Raw genomic sequence first — 20,650 nt, 5'->3', positions numbered from 1 at the left:
CTCCCATGAGCCGTGCCAAAAATTCCGGGACTACGCGAGGAAGATGATGAGTTTTCTTATTATTCCTTTGCCCAGGCCCAGTAACATGCGACAGTGCTAATCTCATATTTCTATTTCTATAAACCAATTAATTTCTGTACCTATACATGAATCAGTATATGTAGGTACATCTTAATAAATATTGTTGTCCTACTTATTCCCCAACTTTTGGTCTTTGTCACATAGTTTAGTTTCATAGTACGAAGTACCATTTCGTAAGTTTCGGCCCGGCCGAAAGGTTCGGCCGTTTTTTGGCCGAAACCGAAACTACAGCCGAACCTGATTTTTTGGCCGAAACTGGCCGAAACCGAAACCGAAACCGAACCTTCGGTCGGACACTAGTTTTAACGCAACGCTTTTTAAGCTGTCGTGCGAATGGGGCCTTATAGCTTCTTCATAAGCCCCCTCCACACTCGTGCGCGAATCGCGGCGCGAAGCCGCGAACGCGAGTGTGGAGTCGATTTTCGCAGACAGCGAAATCGACTCCACATTCGCGTTCGCGGCTTGGCCCGCGATTCACGCACATAGTCTGGAGGGGGCTTTATAACGGCGTCTCGCCGCGATTCGCGCACGAATGTGGAGGGGGCTTATATAGACGGCTTTCCCGCATGGACGCTGTGTGAACGATTATAAAAGTTGCCATATGCCTTAATACAAATGTTGCTGTCACTACGGTATTCGATAAAATCCACTATAAAATCCCGTATAAGGCCAAGCGCGCACCACGACTTTTTGTCGCGCGATAATTTAGTCGCAGAAATATAACGTATGTGTTTATATGGCAGTGCGCGTATATGCGACAAAAAAATCGCAGCGATTTTAAAATTGTGATTTGTCACATTGTTCCGCGACTGCTCGCGACGCGATTGTCGCAAAGTGAATTGCAGCATACGGAGCTGTATAGCCCCGCGCGCACTGCGATTATAAAATCGCACCCCGGACCTCAACCTCAGTCGGCATTTGCCTCTCCAAGCGTCAACATATCGGAACCTGCTTCTCCAATGGAACCACAAGACGAGACGCTTGATGTTGACCGTTTAATTATGGAAATAGAAGGAGATCACCTTTGTGTCTATAAGAAGACACGTTTCACGACAAGCGACTGGTACGAAATCCATGATGAGAATGAACAAATCGTCGACTTTTTCATCGCAGTGCGCGCAGTGGATTGTCTGCGATATATTACAGCGCGATTCTAAAATCGTGTCGCAAAAATTAAAATCGTGGTGCGCGCTTGGCCTAAGGCCAAGGTCCATTGGAGAAGCAGGTGCCGAGATGTTGAGGCGTGGAGAGCGAAATGCCGACTGAGGTCCGGCCGGGGTGCGATTTTATTATCGCAGTGCGCGCGGGGCCATACAACTCCGCATGCTGCAATTCACTTTGCGACAATCGCGTCGCGAGCAGTCGCGGAAAAATGTGACAAATCACAATTTTAAAATCGCTGCGATTTTTTTGTGTGCGCGCACTGCCATATAAACACATACGTTACATTTCTGCGACTAAATTATCGCGCGACAAAAAGTCGTGGTGCGCGCTTGGCCTATGGGAAAAATTTACGCCGTGTGAACCTAGCCTAACAGTGCAGTCCTGATGAAGCGACAATGTGAAAACCACCACCTATCTAAAACAATTCAGATTTTTTTAATGTGGCAACATTTCAACTAAATGTCACAAACGTCACAATTCAAAATATGTCAAAAAGATAACCTCTTTATACTCACTAACTTTACACATGTTAGTGTTTACGGTGTACACAGTTATTTAATAAATTGTGTAAACGGCGAAGTAAAAGAGCACAATGAAGCCCAAGGCTGTGAAGCCTGATTCTATGAAACCAAAACTGAAGGAAAACTCAATGATACAGAAACCGAAAGAAAAGAAGGTATGTACTGTAAAATGGTTCGTAAAAAATGTTCATTTCTTAAATAAACATGGAGAAACCCTTAACTAGTTAAAATAAGGCGTGGTCAACTAAAGATGTACGAATGTAATTTACGTACTGGCTGATCTGATCCGACCAATCCCAGAGCTATTTAGCATGTCCAGGTCCACAAATAGCATAACACACCACTCATTTTACGCTACTACTACGTAGCTTCTTGTATTTTTGTCCTTGTTACAGAAAAGATACTTTGAAATAGATGCTAACAATGCAAATGATGGTAGTGAAAAGACTGGAAGTCAAAAGGAAGAAGTGTATAATGTTAAATTCAACAAGCGATTGATGTTCCAACTAAAGCATAAACAGGTAAGTTTACTTCTTAAAACTTTATTTTGTTTTCTTAATTAATAATTAATGTATGAAAGTTATTCTTTTCAGTGTAATATAAACTATTATGTATATTATGTGTGGTGTTTGTATATGGTTGATCTATTGTAAGTCTGTCACTAAACATAGGCACTTTTTCTTAGAAAAAACAAGAAGAATATGCTAATGCACAGCGCAAGAAGCCAGTTCCAAATAAGCCCGTTAAAAATAGAAAAAAGAATTATCCTGGTAAAGCTCCGGTGAACCCCCACAAGTTGGAGCAGCACTCCCGTGGCGAGGGGGTGGGGAAGGGGGTACGGCATCCGCTGCATGCTCACAAACTGAAGAAGAAGGAGAAGATATATAATTATGCTCAAGAGCAGACGGCCAGGGCGGAAATATTGTTGACTGAGGAGCAAGGGTGAGCAACTTGTAGTCATTTAACTTTATGGGCTTATAATAAAACTAATAAATATAGAAGGCACTTTAATTAATAAATATAATTGCTAAATCATCGATTACCAGTTCACCAGAGCAGTAACTAAGTTGGGTAAAGTAAAAAAAAACCGGGCAAGTGCGAGTCGGACTCGCGCACGAAGGGTTCCGTACCATAATGCAAAAAAAAAACAAAAAAAAAGCAAAAAAAAAAACGGTCACCCATCCAAATACTGACCACTCCCGACGTTGCTTAACTTTGGTCAAAAATCACGTTTGTTGTATGGGAGCCCCATTTAAATCTTTATTTTATTCTGCTTTTAGTATTTGTTGTTATAGCGGCAACAGAAATACATCATCTGTGAAAATTTCAACTGTCTAGCTATCACGGTTCGTGAGATACAGCCTGGTGACAGACGGACGGACGGACGGACGGACGGTTGGACGGACGGACGGACGGACGGACGGACGGACAGCGAAGTCTTAGTAATAGGGTCCCATTTTACCCTTTGGGTACGGAACCCTAAAAATCTATACCAGTGTTTCTCAAACTTTTTTGGCGATGGAACCCTTTTGGAAAGCGAAATATTTTACAGAGGCCCAAATAATAAAATTCGTTAGTCACTATTTAACTGTGAACCAGAGATATAGAAGAGCTGGTTATTGATTTGTTTTCGCTTTTTCTCGCGGAGCCCCCACAGAGGCTTTGCGGAGCCCTAGGGGTCAAAGCACACTTTGAAAATGGCTGATCTATATATTTACATACACAATATGTATTATATTTAATTACTCTAGTCTAGTCTAAAGTGTAGTGTTTTTATTGCATTAATCTTGCAAGGCCATTAAAATTCTGTCATATAATGAATGAGTTTTGTCAGATTTTTTGTAAACAAAAGCAATTTTTATAATACTATTTTAACTAAACTTTTAATAAAACCAATAAATATAAACAATGTAGACCAAAACTTCCCAAAAATTTCAATTGAATTTTTAATGTTTCAGTTATGTTAAAGTTGAGGATGATGGCAAAACTACAGAAATAACACAAGACCTGATCAGAGACAGTGTGGACATCACAGCAGCGACCAAGATATTCGACCTAAACATGGACTTTGGTCCGTACAGAATGAAATACACCCGCAACGGGAGACATCTGCTGTTGGGTGGGAAAAAGGGGCATTTGGCAGCTTTCGACTGGGTCACCAAGAAATTGCATTGTGAGATCAATGTTATGGAATCCATACATGATGTGAGGCAAGTATTAGCACATAAATTAATACAATATCCGAATTTGTCGCAGACATACATTGTACAATTGGAAGCACTCTCCAAATATTTTTCTGTTTACCTTGGACAATCGCGAATAATAGGGTATTTAAAATAAATAATTTAAACCATGCATGAAATAAAGCACTAGATATTATTAGAAAAACACAGATAGAAGTTATTTTTAAACACAAGTTCTATTTAATAATCAGATAGAAATATAAAAAGTAGGTGAGTTGACCGTGACGTCACGATGTAATGTTTCATATAAATTCCATATTAGCAAATCGTTTTGACAGTTTTAAAAAAGTAACTGTTTTGACTAGTAGGAAAATACCCTATTTCGGATATGGTTGTAAGTATTTTAACTGCTTATGAAAAAGACCTATTTAACTTACGTATCTTTTAAACCAGTGGTTCCCAAAGTTGACTGGTCTCCAACCCACCTAACAAAAAGGAGGCATAAAATAATATTGGTAATGCTCAGATGCCCTATTAGTTCCAGAGCCCACTCAATATTCAATTTGGGAAATGCTGTTTTAAACTAATCCATTTAATTTTACAGTTGGTTGCACGTAGAAACAATGATGGCTGTGGCCCAGAAGGAGTGGTTATATATTTATGATAACAATGGCATTGAAATTCACTGTGTTAAAAGAATGGACAAGATACTGAGGATGGAGTTTTTGCCGTACCACTTCTTATTGGCTGGTGTTGTAAGTACCCATTATATTAGTATTTAGAAAGAAGAAGAAAGAAAATACATTTATTTACGTCAAACCAAACCAGTTAAATTACAAACTAGATATAGACCAGCGGGCTCAGCACGGTTCCATTTTTATCGACTATCACTATGCGCGTCCCTTTCGCACTTAATACATACTTGTTAGAACGTGATAGGCATGGTGACAAGGGATAAAAACGCGACCGTGCTAAGCCGCCAGGTGGACTTAAAAAGGACCCCCATTCAGCGTAATGTTACGGTAAACCGCAGCGCTGATTTTCAGTGCGGACCTAACTTATAATTAACTTAACTAATAAGGAATACAGCCGATAATTAAATTAAAAACAGACAACCCATACAGGAAAAAATAAATATAAACTAAAATATATGTCATACACTCACCATACACTAAAAAAAAAGTGTCCCAAGTCCTCCTTTCTTTCTTTAGTGTATGTATGATTCAATAATTTTACGGTTTAGACTCACTCTTTTTTGTTTCTGAGAGCCTAGGTCTCCTTTCTCAAGCACTAACAGTGCGAGCAACGGTCACGACGGCCGTGTATCGCGTCGCATGACATGTCGCGCGAGTGACTTAAAACAAGTGAATCTAAACCGTAAAATTATTCAATGTTAGTTTGTCTCACAACAGTTTAAATTCGATTAGTCTATGATTACTATTTCAGTTTATAATTTATATATAGCAGTGTAATTACTTAAAAAAAATATTTCATAAAATAATCTGACTTGTTCCATAGTTGGGAAATACTCCCTTATCCAAGTGAAAATAAGGACTTTCATTAATTTTATTTCTATGTCTACTTGTCTCTTCTGAATCTGTTTGCTGACTATCATATCATATGGTCAGATGGTCACCAGCAAAAGAACCTATGTGGAAAACAATGCGCATAATGTGTGCACAAGTTTCATCATCATCCCACACAGACGAAGTCGTGGGCAGACGCTACTATATATTTCGAACTGTCAACTTGTTACAGAATGAATTCGGCTTCATGTCGTGGCTAGACGTTTCCATAGGAGAGATCGTGGGTCACTACAACAACCACCTAGGACGGACCTCGGTCATGACCCAGAACCCCTACAATGGTACTCTGTGTATAGGCAACTCGCAGGGAGTCGTGTCGCTTTGGTCGCCGACGGTGAAGGATCCTTTGGCGAAGATACTGTGCCATAAGTCACCGTTGACGGCTATAGCTGTGGATAACAGAGGGATGTAAGTAACAGTAGCTACTATAAATAATCTAGGACAAGCCTCGGTCATGACACAGAACCCCTACAATGGTACTGTGTAGGTATAGGCAACTCGCAGGGAGTCGTGTCGCTTTGGTCGCCGACTGTGAAGGATCCTTTGGCAAACATACTGTGCCATAAGTCAACGTTGACGGCTATAGCTGTGGATAACAGAGGCATGTGACTAACAGTAGCTACTACAAATAATATAGGACTTACCTCGGTCCCAGAACCCCTAAAACGGCACTCTATGTATAGACAACTCGCAAGGAGTGGTGTCGCTTTGGTCGCCGACGGTGAAGGATCCTTTGGCGAAGATACTGTGCCATCATAAGTCACCGTTGACGGCTATAGCTGTGGATAACAGAGGGATGTAAGTAACAGAAGCTACTATAAATAATCTAGGGCAAACCTCGGTCATGACACAGAACCCCTACAATGGTACTGTGTAGGTGTAGGCAACTCGCAGGGAGTCGTGTCGCTTTGGTCGCCGACGGTGAAGGATCCTTTGGCGAAGATACTGTGTCATAAGTCACCGTTGACGGCGATAGCTGTGGATAACAGAGGCATGTGAGTAACAGTAGCTACTACAATCTAGGACGAACCTCGGTCATGACCCAGAACCCCTACATTGACGGCGATAGCTGTGGATAACAGAGGCATGGGAGTATAGTTGTTCGATTTGTAGCTGGCCCAGAACGGCTATTAGACAAAGGATTGGCCGTTCGGGGCCAGCTACAAATCGAACGAATAATTAGCTATTAAATATACCTACCGCCGCGTCAGTGGTATTTCTGTCATTTATTCGGGGGCCCTCTTCTCACTGCGACCCTGAACCAATGCACAGCCTAACTGCTAGTGAGAGAGAAAGAGATCGTGTCATTGGCGCTTGACTAAAATAACTTCTTATATATGTTTTATTAATTTTAATATTATGATTGATGACTCATTTTGTGTCCAATTAATACCTACATTATATCTGATTATATGTAATAAATTTCAGGTACATGGCGACATCAGGCGTAGACCGTAGCCTGAAGATATACGACATCCGAAACCTAGACGGGCCCGTGCAATATTACAAGCTCAGAAGCGCACCCGTGGACCTGACATTCTCGCAGAAAGACATGCTGGCGGTGGGATTGGATGACGTTGTTGAAGTTTACAAGTAAGTAGAGAAAACCAGGGGCCGATTGCATAACAAACTACAACTAATATTACAAGCGGAACTCCTTTTCTAATTTCACTTATTAAATAAGGAGTTCCGCTTGTAATATTAGTTGTAGTTTGTTATGCAATCGGCCCCAGGTAGGTATATACATTTACTGTAGAAGTGCAATTCTTACACACTCGTACTTCACATTAAGTACACTTCGCTCCAATAAAACGGGAGGCTTCTCTGCGGCCCCCTTCCTCAAAGCAAGTATACTATAGATAGAGATGCCATGCACATTAGTGCGCCAAAACGGGAACAGAAATTAAAAACACTTTTTAACATTCCTGACAACATACCATAAGGCATAATTCACCTATAGTTCGTTTTTTTTAGCATTAGAAATAAGGTAAACAATCTTGATGTGTCTTTTAATTGAAAAACACATTTTAAAAATAAGTTACGCCAAATATGTAACAATTATGAATCTAATACGATCTTTTATATTCTTCTGCTTTCATAAGTAATAGTTATTGATTTTTATAAAGCGTTTTTCAATTAAAAGACATGTCAAGATCGCTTACCTTCTTACAAGTTCTTTCTAATGCTAAAAAAAACGAACTATACGTAATTTAGTCGGGTTCATTGTTGCCCACCAAACTCTGGTGGGGAACGTCTACGGATTCAACGTGGCACTTAGGAATTTTTAGAAGTAGGTAGAAATGAAAAGAGATACTATGACAAGGATAAGTAATAATAGCGATTTCTCTGCCACTCCTAACTAATCTGTAGTTCCATAAGACCATCTCGTTCGGTCTACTTCTCCCTTCCCTCTTGTCACCTCTATAGGTAATATTGTTGAGCACTGGGCACTGACCCTTCAAAGAAGTGTAAAGCGAAATCGTGTTTCGACGACCATTTTTCCAATCTGTCAATGAGAGCATAAATGCAAAAATTCTTCTTGTATTTGTTTTACAATGAATATGTTTCTTTCTATTATTTTAGCAACTGCTGCACACAAACAACAGTGAAACCGTACATGAGACACAGGATGGGGAAGAATATTTGCAATTTCAAGTTCTGCCCGTATGAGGATGTGCTGGGAATAGGCACGACTAAAGGGTTCACAAGCATCATTATACCTGGTAAGCTTAATTACAACAACCAACTGTTAGATATGGAACTAAGGGCCAACGTCACACAAATTAAATTAGAATTATACACTCAAAAATCATTACCCTATTCTGCTTCATTAGATAGGTATACTGGTATGCTACAGTCGCGTATCTAGGTATAGCCGGGTCCCTACAGTAACGGCCAGTGTAGATATCGCGCGCGCCGCCTCGGCTGAGGCACGTCTACACTGGCCGTTTTGTGCGCGAGGAAATTGCCTCGCGCGTAGTCTCGCTCTGTGTGGACCCGGCTTATCAATTTGTTTTGTTACACCCTCCCTAGCTAACGGATCCGTGCCTGTATGTCTAGAGTCTACCATACCATGTTTAAAAACATATGACTGGTCCAGGACACATCAGGCGCGCACCAAAATGTGTCGCACCGCACCACTCGCGTAAAAACGTGCTTAGCCTCTGAATCATTGGCGTATTATATCTAAGGACTGGCCTTACGGACACTAAAAATGGCACTAGTTCAGCGGTGTCACTCACGAATTCGAGCCAATCGTGCAGCCTAACGCAACTAGTTGAGACCAATCGCGCGCGTGATACGAACTCATCAACCAATCGCGCGCGTGATGCGAACCGCTGTACTGGGTGTGATCCTCCACAGCCGGACCACCTCGCCTGATTGCGCTCAGTTTTTAATGGCGTAATGTACCTCTAATGTACTTCATGTACCTCGTCGGAAATTGAACGTACCTCTGTAGTTTGGCAGATATATGCGTTTAAAAGGGGTCCGGCTTGGGAGTAAAATCTGCAGCCGGACCACGCCTGGATCCAATGATATCTGTTATTTTGAGATATAATTTAAATAACAGATGAATGTACCTGTTACGTACCTCTGAATAAATCGTTTTTTTATTTAAAAAATGGTCTCATAAATGAATTTTCATACATTTCATTTTTTGAGTATACGCGTAAGCGCCTGTCAAAAAATAATAGCAACATAGTAGAAAACAAAAGTATTCAATTCGGGCAAATCGTCTAACGTGTCAACTAGATACAAATGTGGGTGGTTATAGGGAGTGTTTTAAACCGACACGAGTTGCGAATAACCTTTTCGCACGTGTATTGTACAACGTTTTACAGTACACAGTTGAAATTCTCAGAGATGTTGCCGCAACAACAAATACAAAAAAAAGAATATAATTAATATTTACGAGGGGCTCCCATACAACAAACGTGATTTATTTTACTGGCCCCATTCATGCCCCATTCTTATTGCCCGTAAGGCCAGTCCTGAGTACGTCAATGCGTTTCGTGACTTATTTGGATAGATTTTTAAGTCACCAGATGGTGCTAATAAAATTATGCTAGGGGTTTTTATACGTTTAACCTAGTGTCAAAAATAAATTAAGTTATATTTTCTCTTTTTTGTTTCACAGGCAGCGGAGAGCCGAACTTCGACGCCCTAGAAAGCAATCCGTTCCAGACCAAGAAACAGCGCAAGGAGGCCGAAGTGAAGGCCCTCCTCGAGAAGATACCGCCCGAGCTCATCACGCTCAATCCCTTCGAGGTGGCCGAGGTCGACGTGCCCACCATGAAGGAACAGATGGAGGCTAAGAAGAAACTACTGGTAAGAAACCACAGAGTTTGAGGGTGATGTTTTTCGCTAGGATCATAAAAGGACCAAAGCTGTGTGTCTAAGCACTGAACAGTGCGAACGAATTTAAACCTATTGGATTTTAAAATTCATGCGCACTGATCAGTGCCTAGACATACGAAGGGTTAAGACCTCATGTTATTATTGATACCCGAGATAGCGAATGATTCCAAATTACTACGCCACTCTTGTGGATGAATTGCAACTTTGCTATCTGTTTTTGAAGAATAAAGAGAGCCTTTCCGAGCTGGTGTGGTAAAAATACATTCATTGCGAGTATGGTATTACGTTATAGTAGCGTACAGCATGTGATCATGCCTAATTGCCTATCTTTTTTATCTCGCATAAAAATTATGCATTGTTTTTTTTATATCACATACCATACCTATAATATTTCGGCACGAGAAACTTGTACAATGTAAACGGAGCTTGGGATGCGATTAGGTACACTTTTCTAAATTAGGTGGCTAATAATAATACCTAGATTTAGAAATCTATTTCGCACTTGCACTTGAATCATGTTCCAGTGGAAATTAATAAAATAATAAACCTAACTTTTTTTCGTTACAGTATGTAAGGCCTAAAAAGGTAGACTTAACTCCTCGGCGCAAGAACAAAGGTAAAACGAATATTGCAAGAAAGAAGATCATCAAGGAAGCGTCAAGAAAGGTACGAAACATCTTGAATCATTTATAACAATTATGAATTTTTCAAGGGCAATAGTTTCTCTGATTAAATAAATGTTTATCGTGAAACTCATATGCGTAAGGGTGAAATGGGTAAGTTTACCGGTAGCACTACTGGCATAGGTATACGAATAATTAACCCCTTGTGTTTTATAATGATAAGGATGACTGACCGAATTTTTAGTCGTCTTTTTGCATTTTTTGCGTGAACGATTTTTGACCGCCACCACATGTATGAAAGGTTAAAATTCCCGGCTGATAAAGGGAAGAACCCTTTCACCTTCCACTAGTTACTATCAAAGATAATTATGCTCAATACCAGAGACACTGATTAACATCCGGCCGTTTTTTTGTTTTCAGAAATATATTGAGGAAGCAATAGAAGTGCAAAAAGCCTTGGAAACACCAGTGCAGCCAACCAAACCGAAAATATCGTACGGTGTTCTTGATAGATTTGTATCCAATCCTAAAAAACCTAAGAATAAGAAATAAAACACAATCTAAGCTTGACCTAATTTATTTTTAACCCTAAAATAACTGTCAAAAAAGAACTTGATTTTTATTTACATAACTAACTATTTACATACGTCAATTTCAACATGATCACAAAGTAGAGAACAAAATATAAAATGTCTTTGAAAATATTACATAAAAAGTCTGTAGAGATCGGTTTCTAAATTAACAAGGAATATCAAAGAGATCACATAAACCCTCGGAATCCCGCAAGGAGAACGAAAAGTCTTGCTTGGTCACCGGAGGACTCAATCGCAGTAAATAATCTGAAAAGGATACATTATTTTAGTACGAATATAATATCTACGTCCTATGACCTATATAATGTCCTGCATGGTTACATCGTCGGAGTAAAAATCGTCCGTGACGTATTTTAGGGATTGTACCAATATTGTTGGCATATATTACATCAATGCCATTACTTTTATTTTAAGAGAACAAAAGATTTTTTACGACATTACGATACAAGTGTGAAAAGTAGGCAATTCGCAATGAGCGGCGATTAATTGAAGTTGATTTAAATAAGAAGAAATTGTTTTAAATCGACACGAGTTGCGAACATTGGGGTGTGGAAATTACTTACCATCACTATCAAGGGAATGAACAAAGTTGTCTGTTATGTCTTGAACCTCACTGTCCTGCATGGTTACATCTTCAATTTCCTGAAACATAACGGAATTTCAAATGCCTTATGTATGTCTCAAGGCTTCGTCACATTGACGCGGATTGCGCGCGGTACCGCGCAACTGGTAATGCATAGAACGTTATGAGCTACGTCACATTGCCGAAGCGCGGCACCGCGTTCAATCCGCTCTCGATACGCCGACCGATTCCGGAAGCGGCGCGGTCGCGTTCGCCCGCCTACCCGTAGGTAACTTACAATGCGGTTACAACGCGGGTCCGCGTTCAAAACGCTTTCAATTCAATCCGCCGACCGCGCTCAATGTGACATCATCGCCTCGCGACAGCTCCGTAACGCTTCCGCGTCAATGTGACGGAGCCTTCAAACTTAGAAAATAACCAGATTGCCAACCATTCAATCATTTATCACAATCTATACAGACTTTTGTTACCTTTCCAACTGATACTAATCTAATTATAATTAGATTTAAGATTTTTTTTAACTATAAACAATAGGACACACACCAAACCCTAAGCGCGAGGAGGCGCGGACGGAAGGAGCTATTAAAAATAAACTATTTAATATGCTATAACTCAATAAGTAAAATAAAATACCTTTTCTTTATCTGAGTCACATAACAGAATCACGCCAACTGGATCGACGGATTTGACGTGTAGAAAGAATTGCTGCTCTCTGCCCTGAAAATTGCAAAAACAGCATTTGCTTATTATTTAAATCTCCAGACCATTTTAACCCAAGCAGTGGCGTAGCGTGAACTAATCTAGGCGTGGGCGAAATCACATCTGCAAGGCAATTTTCTTTCACTGTGCCCGAAAGGGCCTCGCGCGAGACCCCCCTTGGGGCGCAAGGCCGGGGGCGACGGCCCACTTCGCCCACGCCTAACTACGCCACTGAACCCAAGGGCTATTGCCAGACCTTTGGCTCTTCCTAGCTGTAGTAGTTGTATTTAGATCACTGATTTAAAGAAAGCTTAATTTCAAATGGGAATGTTTGTAAGCAGAAATAAAAATTAATCAAAAAACATCAAGCAAACCTTCATGTACGAGTATACTGATTTAATAAAACAACCATATTTTTAAAAAATAAAAGTTGGATTTTCACAGGTAAATTGTCATACTAAAGTTTTCCCAGCATTTTATGAGTATTTACTGTGGAGACGGAGCATACATGGTCGCGATCCTCAGCAATGAGGGACCGAGGAAGAAGATGTTTACCTTGCCTGGTGCAGTTGCCACAGCCAAGCTGGCGCCAATGGGAGCCTCCAGAACAAGCACCTGGCTCTCTTCGTAGCACTGCTCAATGTCATTCTTTTTTACATAAACAAGGGGCTCATTGTCAATATCCTCTAATACATTTTTAATACTCTGCTCTATCCAATGGATTTGTCTGTAATGAGATAAGATACAGGTTAATTAGACTATTTGTATAAAGTATGAAATAAAAATTGCTGGAGTCACAATAATTATATCATAACAACGGTGTCAGATGCTTATAAAGCTTAGGTAAGCAAATTATAATAGGATTTTGCAATAATGATATATTTGGCTAGTTTTTATATGAATAATGAGAAATACAACAGAATGTGATTAACCTGCCTTTTGGATTTATATAATTTAATGAGAAACTAAACATAAGTACAATATTTCACTTAAAAATGTATTACATTAAGTTAGAGTTAGTAATACTAAAATAGAATTATCATTTGAACACTTCTGTGTTTAGTTGCTTTTTTTAACCTATGATCCTTTTTTCATTAGGTAGCATATTAACCATTAGTACTAATAAGGCATTTAACAGCCAGATGTGACTGCTGATATTAGCAAAAACTTATGTATACTAAACATACTTGTCAAGCAATTCTTCATGTTCCTCTAGCCGTCCAATCTGTCTCCGCAGCCGCATAACTTTCTCTCCAATGTCCGAAGCATTTCCATCTGGACCTGCTCCCCTGTGAATATATAACCTTAAAATTAGTCAACATCATGATACAAATTAAAAACAATAAAAAGGACTCATGAACCACATTTACTCACTTCCATTGTATGCTGTTTTTGCTTCGTTTTTCTATCAATCCAATACCTTCTAATACGTTCGTTATATCATATATCCGTCGCTTTTGTCTTACAGCCAATAAATCGGTAGCCTGAAATTAATAACAAGATTTCAGAATAATGCTACTGTTAATTCAAAATGTTTATTTTCGTGCCAAAATTGATTTGACAGGACCCAGCATTGTACTCACGATTTTCAAGTCCAAAACCCCATCCTTGGCTTTTTGTAATAATGAAACGAATCGTGTCGTAAGAAGACCTAAAGATTTTTCATAACGTTTGTATATTAAGTCGGTCATCACTGTTTTTACACAATTATAAATGATTTTAATACAACAATCGCCATAGAATTTTGCGTAGCGCGGGGTATCTAATGTTGGCAGTTCTGGCACTGGCATAGATAATAAATTACAGTTAATTTAAATATGTCCGCGTCCTTACACAATTTACTTACTTATGTTGGCTAACCTGATAATATCCTAATAATAATATGGTTGTATATTTTTTATAAATTAATTTATAAGATGGTCAAGCAAATCTTGTCAGTAGTAAAAGGCGCGAAATTCAAATTTTCTATGGGACGATATCCCTTCGCGCCTACATTTTTCAAATTTGCTGCCTTTTTCTACTGACAAGATCTGCTTGACCAGCTATATTTCCTAAAATAACGTGAGAAATATTCAAATTGATTAAAATACTTTTTAAATATAGCTGGTCAAGCAGATCTTGTCAGTAAAAAAAGGCGCCAAATTCAAATTTTCTATGGGATGATATCCCTTCGCGCCTACATTTTTCAAATTTGCCGCCTTTTTCTACTGACGAGATCTGCTTGACCAGCTATAACGAGTCCTATTTGTCAAGATTAGCTAAGGCTATATAATATACTACTCTTTGGGCTATGCTATGACCGCAAAACACCTCTCTAGTCTATTTGGCAGTTTATCGCTCGAATATGCAAGAGCGATAGAGAGGCAGATAACGAAGTTACTAGATGGATCCTATAGACGTGCTATACGCGTGCGTCCATGAGGGACAAAACATACGCAATGCGACACTCTGATTGGACGAATTTATTTGTTGCTCACCATAATCCATACTAAATTTACGGTGGGGAACAAAAAAAATTGAGACTTACAAGGACAAACAATAATAGCGCTTTCGCTGCTACTCCTACTGAAAGATTCATAAGACTATCCCGTTCGGTCATTTCCCCCACCCCTCATGCCTGATCCAGTTAAATACTAGATTCATGAAGTTACAATAATCGCTGTAGACTGTCCTTTTCACTCAGATGCGATTTTGCTAACTTGTGCTTGTTGATTATGATTATATTCTACTAATGCTACTATACCTATTTGATTATTTGCTACTTAAGTAATAAAAAACACATAACATATTAGAAATTCATGCACAATATTTTAATGGTAAAAATATTTTTACACAATGTGTATTCATTTACAATGTTCCATTTACTGTTGTACATTTGGCAACCTTCGTTTTCCCACCATTTTACTTAATATGTTGCATTTATCCCTTTCAATTTTCAGAAGTTCCTCTTGCTCCTTTTCTTTTAGTTGCAGTTTTTTCAATTCAAAGGCTTCTTTCATTTCCAATTCTTTTCTTCTTAACTCTAACTCTCTTTCCCTCAACTTTAAACTTCTTTCAAACATTTCGTCCCTCCATTGCCTTTGTTCTTCTTGTCTGTTGAGATATTCTAACCATTGTTTTTCCAAATTTATTTTGCTTTGGGATCTGTCTGCTTCAATACGATTAGCCAATCTTAACTTCCGAAGTTCAACTGTAGCTTTACTTTCATAACTACCCCTCATATGACTTGGTTCATTCAGGGACATATTGAGATGATTTTTCCGGAAATGCTTTTTACGTTGGACATGTTCTGAATTGATAGAATCTTCTTCATCTTCACATTGGCCAAAAATATTATTCATTTCTTTGAAATACTTAAACCTTTTTTGCCCACTATCTACTGCCTGTTTATATTTTTTTGTAAGTGCATTTATTTTCCACCGAACCTGATCTGGAGTCATCTAAAATTATGAGAAATATGATCAAAACACAAGTTAAAAATAAGCTTAACATATGTGACGTCCCACGGGTGAAGGTACCTTAAGTTATGGCGCTTACGTCGCGTAGCAGCGTATTTGTATTGGAGCTTTGTGAAAAACACCTTAAGCGACTGCCGCCATAAGGTACATTTTCCCGTGGAACATTACATATTTACTTAAGTACCAAGATTAATTTTGAATAAAAAAATATTATTAAAGTAACATTACCTCTATGTTGTAGCTTTTTAAGTTATCAGATATAGCAACCCACAATCTAGTTTTCTTTTTAGGTGTTTCAACCATTTCAATGTTCGCTTCATATAGTTTCAATAGTGTTAAAGTGGCACTGGTAGTCCAAACTGCAGCTGCGCCTGGAATATGAATTTATATATTAGATGTTTTTTTTTTTTGCTACACCCTTTCTAGGGTCCATGTATATAACATCTGTACTATGGTATGCAAATAAAGATCTTTTATCTTATCTCTTATGTTTAAATAAAAAAACATTTAAGTTATACAATAGTCATGTATAAAGTATATAATATATGATAGGGTTCCTCAAGGAGCTGGGCTGGCAGGACTAGCCCACCCCCTATCACGCATCACGCAAAATAGGAGCCAGTCGTCGAGTTGCGGAAAATCGCCCGAACTACAATATAATATTATAAGTATTATAACAACCTACTATGTTTATCCGAACTTTCGCCTGAGCAATCCTTTTCTATTTCCTGGCTTATATTATTGGTTAAATTAGATATATGTTTGTAATCTGCTGCTTCTGAGTCCGTGTTTTGATCTGCGAATTTAAGATGCAAGAATAAATACAAATTAAGATTGTCTTCCATAAGAACGGAGATAACAATATAAGAATTTTTATTGTAGAAATACAAATTTGTACTCACTTTCCTGTAGTATTTCCTCAACAAAGTCCTCGTTATTTCCGGCCATTTCTTATTTAATTACGCACATAATACATTTATTACTTGTAGGATGTTACTTTACATTAACATTAATTTGACGTTTACACTGTGTACAAAATAAAATTAAAATACTTAAAGCTATAACAGACGGGCGTACCGGACCTCGATTTTTATCCAGTCTGCATATCTCTTTCTCGTTCTTACTTATAGCTGCGTCCTTAACGTACCTTCAACGGATCACTTTTCACACGATCGAACAGGCCTTGGACTAGACCGAAGTCGCGATCCGGTAGACCCGTCTGTAAAAGTTTTTATATACCATAAACAATTTGTAATATTTTTTTTTACAAATTGAATTTAGGGTTGTTCTACTATCGAGAATAGGGTATTTTCCGACTAGTCAAATCAGTTACTTTTTTATATCTGTCAAAACGATTTGCTAATATGGAATTTATATGAAACATTACATCGTGACGTCACGGTCAACTCACCTAATTTTTATATTTCTATCCGATTTATTAAATAGAACTTGTGTTTAAAAATAACTCCTACCTGTATTTTTCTAATAATTATCTGGTGCTTTATTTCATGCATGGTGTAAAATAATTTATTTTAAATACAGTATAATACCCTATTCTCATACATGAACAATACAATAGAAGATATAATAAATAAGAAACATGTGCAATGTTTATTAAATAAATACCATGTAGCTTATTATTAGAACAAAATATTAATGAAAACTGATAGTGTATTTCTGTGAAATTTTGTTAAGTATTTCAAATTTTGTCGTAATATCGAATCGAATTAATCGAGTTATCGACCTGATTTCACTAGACACTTTTGCCATAATATTAGAAATTTGACATTTCTATTTCTGTTTTGGTTTTGTTTTGATTTAGTAAATAGTAAAAAATCAGGCATAAGCTAAATGGCTGACCCTAAAGCTATTCTATTCTTAGCAGATACCAAAGTTTATAGCAGCGAAGACAGTGATTCAGGCAGCTGGAGTGATGTGTGTAGCCTTAAAGCTGAAGATGATTCGTCTGAGTACGAGAGTCAGGGTGAAGAAGAAGATACGCTATTTTTTCCATTAATGCAGTATTTAATAAGACTGAGACGTCGAAGAGTTGATGATTATCTTCATATTGTGGATTCGTGGACAGATGGTGAATTCAAGAATCGCATGCGACTTTCCCGAAAGACAGCTTACCGGCTTATTGGTATAATTATTTAGAAGTTTACTACATTTCATGCAATTAGTCATCACTCTAAATACCTAGGAGTAAACTTTGTGCTTTTGTTTCAGATGACTTAGAAAAATCAGGATTTATTGCATCACACAAATTTGGACTGAAGCCGTTGGAACCTAAGTTATGTTTCTACATTTTCTTATCTTTTATTGCAAATACTGAGCCACTAACACCTATAGCAACAAAATTTGATATCTCCATATCATCAACTTTCAGAGTTATAAGAAGAGTTGTAGCTTGGATGTTAACAAAATTAAATGATGCCATCAAGTGGCCACAAAACTATATTGAATTTAGAACAATTTGCGATGCTTTTCAGTTGAAAACTGGGATTTCTAATACAATAGGAGTTATTGACTGCACTAATATTAAAATAGAAAAACCTAAAAATGCAAGAGACTACTGCAACCCTAAAGGATATTATTCAATAATTTTGCAAGCAACTGTGGATTCCCACATGAGATTTACAAATATTTTTTGTGGTGAGCCAGGATCTTCAAATTGTGCTCGTGTTTTGAGGAAGTCACCTTTATATAATACAGCAATGGCTAGCAGAGATTCATTATTTCCACATGACACTTTTCTTGTCGGACATTCTGGTTATCCAGCTCTGCCATGGCTAGTGCCGCCTTTTCGAGAGAACAAGCGTTTAACAACCCAACAGAGAGAATATAATACAATACATGCATCTACTAGGAAGATAAGTGATAAAGCTTTTAATCTGCTCAAAGGTAGATTTCGCAGAATAAAACTTTTTACTGTATATAGAAATATAGCTTTTATCACAGACACCATTGTTGCTGCTTGCATTCTACATAACTACTGTATAAATGAAAATGATCATCTTGAAGAAAATGAATAAGACTGTTAAATTGTTAATCAAGGATGCTGTATACTTTTATTCTACTACTACTACTAATATAAGTAAGTATAGAATAAATATGTAAAGTTTAAGTTTGTTTAATAACGCTTCTTGTAATTTTTTATCTCCTTTATATATACCTTAGGTATAATTGAATACAAATGTATTATTTGTACATAGTACATACTAACAGATGAACCTCGGATTATTAGACTAGGAAATTTTAAAAAAGACTTCATAAACAAGGTGGGATCAATAACAAACAGTTCAAGGGCCAGCCTTGCAACTTAATGCATAACTTGCGTTTTCATTAATCAGCTAATAATTTTCTCAGTAAATCACACTTTTCCCTCTCTATCCTCAACATTTCCTCTTGTTTTTTTTCTTTCAGTTGTAGCCGCTTAAAGGCTAATGTTTGCTTCATTTCTAATTCTCTTCGCCTCAGTTGTAGTTCTTCTTCTTTCAATTTTAAACTTCTTTCATACCTCTCATCCCTGATTAATTTCTGTTCTTCTTGCCTTCTTAAATACTCAACCCATTGTTTCTCTAATTGTATTTTGGCTCTTTGTTCCATCCGTAAATTCCTAAATTGTGTACCTGCTTTTCTTTTTTTGAATAATGATGGATCTCTTTCCATATCTTCTTGATTCTGCATCACTCCTGATGCTAATCTATATGTCACACTGTCATCACTGAAGCGCCCGAGAATTTGATGCATTTCATTGAAATACTTAAATGACATCTGTTGACCATTCTCTATGCAATCTTTGTATTTTTTTGTAAGGGCATTTATTTTCCATCTTACTTGATCTGGGGTGACCTTTAAAGATAAAATAAAAGATGTAAAATTTTATTAATATAAGGTTTGCAATTTCACATACTTATTATTTATATTTTTCATACCTCAACATTCAACGATCTTAATTCTTCAGCTATAGACTTCCACATTTTAGTTTTCTTTTTTGGGTTGTCCATCACATGCATTTTGGTTTCATATAAACTTAAAAGCATCAATGTAGCATTCTTAGTCCAAATTACATCTAAAATAAAGAAAAAATAAATTCTGTTAATCAGCCAATAATTACAAAGTAATGTTATCATTTTTTTTCTAGTAACTACAACTACTGATTTACTTTGTTTATTAGCTTCACTCGGGTCTGGTTCCTCTTGAGGATGAGGAGGCATATTGGTCATCGTATGTGCTTGATTGTAGGTAGGAATTCCCATGTTTGGTTTGTATGGAGATACTGATGTGGTACCTAGAAAATGCAGGTTTATAAATAATATTTATGTTAATTACTATCAAAACATTTTCATAAAATCAAATATATTTACATGCATTAGTAGTTACCATCTATTTACTTTCATAGTTATTTACCCCTTTCAGTACTTTCAGTACCCCTTTCCCAACATTCATATAAATACTTACACTGATTATCTAAAATAGCCAAAACGGCAACATTATTCTCATCCATTTTGTATGCCAAATTAGTTTTCCAACAAGACAAATGTACCTATGCACCGTGCTCAACTTGCTATTGTGCCAGTTGGAAACTTGCAGCCCACACAGGGTTTATCCACGAATACTTCTGTGTCAGTTTTTGCTGCACTGTGTCGCTGAAGTCCATCGAAACAATATTCTCTGTGTCGACACAAACTAATTCCATGAGAATATGTCACGCAAGCACGCAACTCGCTGTGCGCAATAGAGAATTTTTGTGTTCTGTCAATAGTGTAGTGTCACTAGTGTCAATCCATTTTCTGT

General features: G+C 37.7%; 5 protein-coding genes across 5 annotated transcripts; 2 read left to right on the top strand and 3 right to left on the bottom strand.

The window, feature by feature from the left end:
- Nucleotides 1–1,723: 1,723 nt before the first annotated feature.
- On the top strand, nt 1,724–11,087 carry LOC134792751 (WD repeat-containing protein 46). Its single transcript, XM_063764054.1, has 11 exons — nt 1,724–1,921; nt 2,162–2,287; nt 2,452–2,708; nt 3,725–3,976; nt 4,554–4,704; nt 5,708–5,943; nt 6,964–7,128; nt 8,119–8,258; nt 9,674–9,864; nt 10,462–10,560; nt 10,938–11,087. Exons 1-11 carry the CDS (start codon nt 1,838–1,840, stop codon nt 11,067–11,069), a joined length of 1,833 nt encoding a protein of 610 aa, XP_063620124.1. The 5' UTR covers nt 1,724–1,837; the 3' UTR covers nt 11,070–11,087.
- Nucleotides 11,079–14,184, bottom strand: LOC134792752 (transcription factor E2F4-like). The gene is made up of 7 exons (XM_063764055.1): nt 13,976–14,184; nt 13,767–13,876; nt 13,580–13,681; nt 12,948–13,119; nt 12,327–12,410; nt 11,674–11,752; nt 11,079–11,356 (listed from the first exon to the last, which is right to left on the bottom strand). The coding sequence occupies exons 1-7, from the start codon at nt 14,180–14,182 to the stop codon at nt 11,256–11,258; spliced, it is 855 nt and encodes a 284-aa protein (XP_063620125.1). The 5' UTR covers nt 14,183–14,184; the 3' UTR covers nt 11,079–11,255.
- A 994-nt stretch (nt 14,185–15,178) lies between these two features.
- On the bottom strand, nt 15,179–16,875 carry LOC134793223 (nuclease SbcCD subunit C-like). Its single transcript, XM_063764795.1, has 4 exons — nt 16,753–16,875; nt 16,536–16,646; nt 16,079–16,221; nt 15,179–15,832 (listed from the first exon to the last, which is right to left on the bottom strand). The coding sequence occupies exons 1-4, from the start codon at nt 16,796–16,798 to the stop codon at nt 15,254–15,256; spliced, it is 879 nt and encodes a 292-aa protein (XP_063620865.1). The 5' UTR covers nt 16,799–16,875; the 3' UTR covers nt 15,179–15,253.
- An 803-nt stretch (nt 16,876–17,678) lies between these two features.
- Nucleotides 17,679–18,894, top strand: LOC134792749 (uncharacterized). The gene is made up of 2 exons (XM_063764051.1): nt 17,679–17,993; nt 18,080–18,894. Exons 1-2 carry the CDS (start codon nt 17,702–17,704, stop codon nt 18,883–18,885), a joined length of 1,098 nt encoding a protein of 365 aa, XP_063620121.1. The 5' UTR covers nt 17,679–17,701; the 3' UTR covers nt 18,886–18,894.
- Nucleotides 18,895–19,165: 271 nt separating this feature from the next.
- On the bottom strand, nt 19,166–20,613 carry LOC134792750 (uncharacterized protein KIAA2012-like). Its single transcript, XM_063764053.1, has 4 exons — nt 20,315–20,613; nt 20,019–20,144; nt 19,789–19,925; nt 19,166–19,705 (listed from the first exon to the last, which is right to left on the bottom strand). Exons 1-4 carry the CDS (start codon nt 20,358–20,360, stop codon nt 19,196–19,198), a joined length of 819 nt encoding a protein of 272 aa, XP_063620123.1. The 5' UTR covers nt 20,361–20,613; the 3' UTR covers nt 19,166–19,195.
- Between the last annotated feature and the right edge of the window lie 37 nt (nt 20,614–20,650).

This window comes from Cydia splendana, chromosome 8 (assembly GCF_910591565.1).
Source record: "Cydia splendana chromosome 8, ilCydSple1.2, whole genome shotgun sequence".
NCBI lineage: Eukaryota > Metazoa > Arthropoda > Insecta > Lepidoptera > Tortricidae > Cydia > Cydia splendana.
The sequence above is the reverse complement of the archived record's forward strand: the minus strand, read 5'-3'. Positions and strand labels throughout refer to the sequence as shown.

Bases quoted from the DNA above. Each gene is read 5' to 3' on its own strand.
- LOC134792752 (XM_063764055.1), bottom strand. From the start codon at position 14,182: ATGCCAGTGCCAGAACTGCCAACATTAGATACCCCGCGCTACGCAAAA. The intron at 13,120-13,579 runs GTATGTTTAGTA...ATCTCATTACAG, and splicing joins CATGAAGAATTGCTTGACAA to ACAAATCCATTGGATAGAGC. The intron at 12,411-12,947 runs GTAAACATCTTC...TGCAATTTTCAG, and splicing joins TGGCAACTGCACCAGGCAAG to GGCAGAGAGCAGCAATTCTT.
- LOC134792749 (XM_063764051.1), top strand. From the start codon at position 17,702: ATGGCTGACCCTAAAGCTATTCTATTCTTAGCAGATACCAAAGTTTAT. The intron at 17,994-18,079 runs GTATAATTATTT...CTTTTGTTTCAG, and splicing joins GACAGCTTACCGGCTTATTG to ATGACTTAGAAAAATCAGGA.
- LOC134793223 (XM_063764795.1), bottom strand. From the start codon at position 16,798: ATGGCCGGAAATAACGAGGACTTTGTTGAGGAAATACTACAGGAAA. The intron at 16,647-16,752 runs GTGAGTACAAAT...TTAAATTCGCAG, and splicing joins TGAGGAAATACTACAGGAAA to ATCAAAACACGGACTCAGAA. The intron at 15,833-16,078 runs GTAATGTTACTT...TCATAATTTTAG, and splicing joins TAAAAAGCTACAACATAGAG to ATGACTCCAGATCAGGTTCG.
- LOC134792750 (XM_063764053.1), bottom strand. From the start codon at position 20,360: ATGGATGAGAATAATGTTGCCGTTTTGGCTATTTTAGATAATCAGT. The intron at 20,145-20,314 runs GTAAGTATTTAT...TGCATTTTCTAG, and splicing joins GGCTATTTTAGATAATCAGT to GTACCACATCAGTATCTCCA. The intron at 19,926-20,018 runs GTAAATCAGTAG...TCTTTATTTTAG, and splicing joins GAGTGAAGCTAATAAACAAA to ATGTAATTTGGACTAAGAAT.
- LOC134792751 (XM_063764054.1), top strand. From the start codon at position 1,838: ATGAAGCCCAAGGCTGTGAAGCCTGATTCTATGAAACCAAAACTGAAG. The intron at 2,288-2,451 runs GTAAGTTTACTT...ACTTTTTCTTAG, and splicing joins TCCAACTAAAGCATAAACAG to AAAAAACAAGAAGAATATGC. The intron at 9,865-10,461 runs GTAAGAAACCAC...TTTTCGTTACAG, and splicing joins AGGCTAAGAAGAAACTACTG to TATGTAAGGCCTAAAAAGGT.